General features: G+C 30.3%; 1 protein-coding gene across 2 annotated transcripts; it reads right to left on the bottom strand.

Moving 5' to 3' along the window:
* Positions 1–331: 331 nt before the first annotated feature.
* LOC134278650 (glycerophosphocholine cholinephosphodiesterase ENPP6-like) lies at positions 332–5,012 on the bottom strand. Of its 2 annotated transcripts, XM_062760948.1 has the most exons (8): positions 4,962–5,012; positions 3,806–4,066; positions 3,476–3,633; positions 2,910–3,075; positions 2,276–2,562; positions 1,507–1,683; positions 905–1,019; positions 332–547 (listed from the first exon to the last, which is right to left on the bottom strand). In XM_062760948.1, the coding sequence occupies exons 2-8, from the start codon at positions 4,059–4,061 to the stop codon at positions 372–374; spliced, it is 1,335 nt and encodes a 444-aa protein (XP_062616932.1). In that variant the 5' UTR covers positions 4,062–4,066; positions 4,962–5,012; the 3' UTR covers positions 332–371. The 2 variants fall into 2 exon arrangements, with proteins under 2 accessions (XP_062616932.1, XP_062616931.1); XM_062760947.1 differs by lacking the exon at positions 4,962–5,012 and having other exon boundaries at positions 3,806–4,129.
* Positions 5,013–5,828: the final 816 nt, after the last annotated feature.

The following is a 5,828-nucleotide window of genomic DNA, read 5'->3' on the forward strand; positions in this document are numbered from 1 at the left end:
TTTCATGGTGGTCATAAATTTGTGGGTCTTTTCATACCTTGAAAAAACGAAAATTAAACCTCCATGAAATTTAGTGATTTCACACAATTGGATTGTATAAATAAGTCTTTTTTCTGCTTTATTTTAGTCTAATTGATCATAAAGGTTTAAGTTACATACACATTTATCATAATAACACATTTAAGATTTTTTTCAAAAATGCAGCTCATATTCCTTTAATTAACAGAGCAATATAACATTAACTAGACAAAGGCATTTGTTTTTACATGTAGCTAGCCATTTAAACACTAAAGCGAAGATTTGATCAATCGTAAAATATATTTGGAACAATATCAAAGTTAAAAAAACTTTATAAACATGTATTTATACGATCACAATTCGTCAGTTATAGAACTATAAGGTATTGTGTATTGCGTTGATAACATTGGTGATATGTTTGACCACGTGCCGTTATGTTGAGGATTTGGATTTATTTGAAGAATCTTGCACATCAGCTGATATAATTCTACATTATAGAATGGTTTACTGGTATAATTTTTCTTAAATTCTGAAAAAAAAAGTTTAGATAATTTGACTTTTAGTCTAAGAGTAGTATTTAAAAAAAGGATTCAAAACAAACCTCAATATAATATTTAAGTGATAGAAAATTCAATAGCAATTATCATACTTATACATGTGTATCACGAATTCGAATATAATTGCAAATTAATTAACACAATTTTCAATTAAACAGAAGCAATAAATTTACTTACATATTATTTTTCCTATTTAAATGGTTTTGAAATATCTTCTGAGACTTGCAATGAAAGGTCTTAGAATTTTATTTAATTTAACAAAAATTATAATGTTGAAAAGTATCGTACAAAAATATACTGCAGGTATATAAATTTCCATATGCACTAACCTGGTCCAGATGCCAAAAATATCGCCCGCATATCGGGATCAGTGTTGTCATAGCCATGCATCCCTCTGATTGGCCCAGTTCCCTCATAATTATAAACGTTCGCATAAGGTATAGTCTAAAACAAGATGTTTATAATATTCATACATGTTATTATATTTCTTTAATTTTAACTTTTAAATCGTTGAGTCCGAATTTTTCAAAGTCATATATACAACAAGTATGAAGTATTCAAAATAAAATTAGACATTCGTAGGGAAATATGTTATAAAAATATGGTACAAAGAATAATGATAATAGTTTTTAAAGATTTACATTACAATTCCATGTCTTTACATATATGGAAGGTGATCAATTTAAAAATGCAGACAAAATGTATATTTTTCTATGGAAATATAAACTAACATTAATTGTGTTACAATGCTTGATATTTGAGTTTTAGATCATCAAACTACAACTTTAACTGTAGAAATACAAATAGACAATACAAATGATAAAAAAATTACTAAACAATAACAAAAAATACAAAATTTTAATTTTACATATTATCTGGATTTTATTTCAACACGGTAACTCTCCATTTGAAATATAGCTGCACAACTTACACAAGGTGAGCAGCCCACACATTTACAGGGCAAGGTGATATACACGCCATCATCCGCCTCTATGAATATTGGTGACACCCGATAATGTTTCTTAAGGTTGTATCGTTCTGGAATATTGTCCTTCCTGTAGACAGTGAACTTCTTTCCTTCAGCTTCCGCTTGAAGAGCATCATAAACCTGATAAGAACTATGACATTTATTTCTGACACTGTAATACAAATCGACTAGATGAAATAGTATTTTTTATGTTCATATTCCAACTTTTTGCTTCTGTCTGTATTTTACTCGTCCCAATTTGTGTAAAACTTTCATAAGTAGTAATGTATTTTCCTTCCATGCCCCCCAACCCCGTAATCGAAGATTCGGGGGTATATAGTGTTTGCCCTTTCCATCTGTATGCCTGCCTTTTTGTCTGTTTATCTGATTGTTTGCTAAAACTTTAACCTTGTCAATAACTTTTGTATTTCTTGTGACAAGAATTTTCTTAGGGTACTACCAAATTGACTCCCTGACTTTGACCGCAGAATTTGAACCTCTATTGAACACAGTGAACATGATTTTAGCTTAGTTTTGGATAATTTCGCTTTTATTTATTGTACAGCTCGATATAAAGGCACTCAGAAGAAAAGAATCGACAGGGTAAAATTGTTTTTAAGGTATCTAATCATTACGAATACAGTGATCATTTAAGATATATAATACAGGGCATTATTTATTAGCCTTTTTAAAAAGATATTTAATTAGATGTTAAAATTTAAAAATTTCTTACCTTATCAATAGCACCATCTTTAGGCCAAATTTTGATATTCGCTCCCTCTGGGATTAATACTGATATATCATCCATATTAATTTTACCACTTAAATCTACTGTTTCTTTTAGGTTCGCCATTCCATGATCAGAAAATATCATAATACTGACGTCATCTAAACCTAATGATGTCATTTGTTCTTTGAATTTGTAGATTTCATGGTCAGCTTCTATGATTTTCTCTTTCAGCTGTCTGGAACCAACGCCGTATTTGTGTCCATAATGATCCACTATTTCACTGTAAATGCCTAAAACAGAAACAAACAATGATAAAGTAATGAAATACATCTGTATATATTTCATTATATAATCGCAATTAAACTATACAATGCAATTATTATTGTAATTAATGTAACGATTATTACTATGACACTTTTTTTATAGTTAGGTTATTTTGACGTTCCATTTAAGATATATAAATACAAATCGAAATGAAAATAATTATTCAAAGTTAACCACAGAGAAGAATATCTTTTCCCATGCATTTGCTGTTGAGGAATAGTAGAAAATAAAAGTGCATTTACGCAATTTAACAGACACCAAGTTAAACATATATTGGTAGATCTAAAGGTTTAATGTAATGCGTGAAACCTACCTATGAAATCTGCGGTGTGGTTTTGCAAAAGCTTCAGTGATTCATTAAAAGAAATCTTCATTTCTGGAATTCCAGTCATGCCTTTCCTGGGCATACAATAGGTTGGTTTAACTCCCCTTATGGCCACTTCGCACTCTCTCCAGTAAAAGAAGTATGTCTTCTTACCCTAAAGATAAAAATACATTGTAAAACTTTTTCAGATGACTGACACGTTTCCTACAGCCCTTAAGAAATGAATTCCTAAATATGATACAGCGCAAAATACATACATGTACATGTATGAAACTTCAGGGATGTGCAAGAAAAAGGTACATTTTTTGCATGAATTTTATTTGACGCTTGCTTTTTAACTCCTAGACACATTTAAGCTTATTATCCAAATCACCATATATACTTTTTTAAGAAGTAAATTTTAAAATCTATTCAGTAGTCAGTTCGATTTTAAAAATATATGTGAAAAATCATATTCTTCCGGTTTCTTAAGGTTATATGAATGTTTTCTTAGACTTTTCCACGCCTCAAAATTATGTTTATTTTTTCAATTATAATTTGTTGAAATAATTCACTTGATTTTCGGCAGTCACCCACAAAGGTTCCGCATCGTCCCACCAATGGGCATTGTGCTTTTCCTGATGAAACGCCCCTTGGTCCATGAACAGGTTTGCTCCATGTTTTTCATCAAACATAAAATTGGACACATAGCCATGGTCTTCACTATGCACACCTTTACATAAAATATTTTAAGATCCTCCCTTGCCCCCCTAATGGGTGGGTGGGTAGATCAAATACCTGCATTAAAAATAGATCATTGCACTTAAAAATTTTCGTGAAAAAATTATTGAATGGTTAAATCGTTATCATAGCAATCTTAAAAAAACGAGGTAAATAAATCTCACCTGTCATTATGGAGTAGTAATTAGGGTAAGACAGAGTTGGATAAACGGGGAGCATGTATTCAGCCTTCACCCCTTGTTCAAAGATACTTTTGAAACCAGGCAACATTTGTCCATCTTGTTCAAGGTAGTCCCATCTGAATCCGTCCAGTAAGATAACAAGTAGACGTGACCCCGAAACGTTTGATCCAGTTAAAATCAAATATAGAAAGGACAATGACAGTGAGCAGTGCCTGGTCTGATGGTAACGGCTCTTCATTTCCTCTATAAGATTTCATACAAACACAGTGTACTTATTTTAATCTGTTTTAAATACTGAATTCTAGCAAGAAATTTATTTAAACATGACAGTTGTAATTAGATAAGATAAATATTATACAAATTAATTGTCTGAGAAAGAAGTGGGAGGAGAAAAGAGTGTGTATGTGTACATGTACGTGTGAATCAAGAATTGAACGTACATTGTGCTAATACTTACTTTATTGATACATAAACCTTTCGTACTTTTTCATGTTGGTTTTATGATTTTTAAAAAGAATATTACCTAAGTATCGCTTTTATTATGCATAATCTATGTCCATATTTTTATTTGCAATAAATAAAACAGATGCCTTAAGGATCCCGTCTGCATTATATTATCCAACTGCTTTAAAACTTAATTATATCAGTATATGCACAAACAAGATCATTCTTTAAATCTATATAAATACGTTAATTCAAAAACAAAATATATGTACATGCATACCATATCGTAAGAAGCAATTTCAGTTTGAAGGCAGCAGGCCGGAAATGTGTCATCTTACAGAAAAATTTTTACAAGGAACAAAAAGAAAATGGTCACGAGACCTTGATAAGGGGGATATACTTGTAGATTAGCTTTGTTTTTCTACAATTTTTTAAAGGAGAACAATTATCTTCATTATTAGACGGGCATTCACCCCATATCCCGGACCTTGCATACATGCATCGATTTGTTTTTCATAATGTTTATAGTACGCCGTTATTATCTAAATATTTACAAAGGGAAAGGCAGGCAAATATTAACATGTTCTGGACTTTTTTTTAATAAATTGGTATATTCAATAATACTCTTTTTGAAAAATGGAAAAAGTATCAATAATGTAAAATAAAGCTTTAGCTTTCCAACTTTTCGACTCACCTGCACTATTTGTTGGTATTTCCCTCTGTTAAATACCTCACCGATTGTAAACTGTCATGTTCAACATTTAAATACGGGTAGAGGTCAAGCATTTACTAAGATAAGTTTTCTGGGACGAAGAGATCAGGGTAATATTGATAAAGAGGTCTATTTAATCAGCGGTTTGTTTAATATAACTTAGGAACATTTTTGATTAAGGGAAAATGAACAGATAGTTACATTGGAAAAGTCTTTAAAAAATATCTAAAAACGTTTCATGTGTTATTACATCATTTTTGAATCCATTATGCAACAAAATGGTAATAGTTGATCGACATACATCAATAATCAATAAATTTTGCCAGATTTTTTTTCATTCAATGTGTACATTAATCTCCAAACTAATTTTTTGATGGAAAGTTGCTTTTTTAATGCCTTTTTTCTGGTTACTTTTTTATATAATCAGTTTTCTAAATTGACTGAGAAATCAATGAAGTTTATCTTTTTTATACACTTTCAACAGTCATGCTTATATATTTTTTGGATGAATTCTTAGCTTTTTTCTTAATTCATTTCATTTACACTGTACATGTATCTTAATGAACCATGAAAAATTATCATTTTTAATGAAATAATCAGAATTATTTACTTATGAAACTTGGAATTTTCTTGAAGTGTATACGTTTATGAATAGCAAAAAAAATTCCAAATCCTATCGGAAAATTTTAACAAGTCTTTTTTTGATGGGATGCGCCGCACTCTCGATTTGATGAAACAATCTAATAATCATGTAGGATTTACCGCTTAGGTTCAATCCCTTCCATATTCTTTTTTACCACAAAATACTTTTTGCAAACAGAATTTTCTACACATAATGTCAAAATCGTA

Source organism: Saccostrea cucullata, unplaced genomic scaffold (genome assembly GCF_032062105.1).
Source record: "Saccostrea cucullata isolate Sc308-1 unplaced genomic scaffold, CSIRO_AGI_Scuc_v1 ctg664, whole genome shotgun sequence".
Taxonomy (NCBI): Eukaryota; Metazoa; Mollusca; class Bivalvia; order Ostreida; family Ostreidae; genus Saccostrea; species Saccostrea cuccullata.

Bases quoted from the DNA above. Each gene is read 5' to 3' on its own strand.
- LOC134278650 (XM_062760948.1), bottom strand. From the start codon at position 4,061: ATGAAGAGCCGTTACCATCAGACCAGGCACTGCTCACTGTCATTGTCC. The intron at 1,684-2,275 runs GTAAGAAATTTT...AGTTCTTATCAG, and splicing joins AAGATGGTGCTATTGATAAG to GTTTATGATGCTCTTCAAGC. The intron at 1,020-1,506 runs GTAAGTTGTGCA...ATCTTGTTTTAG, and splicing joins GTGTGGGCTGCTCACCTTGT to ACTATACCTTATGCGAACGT.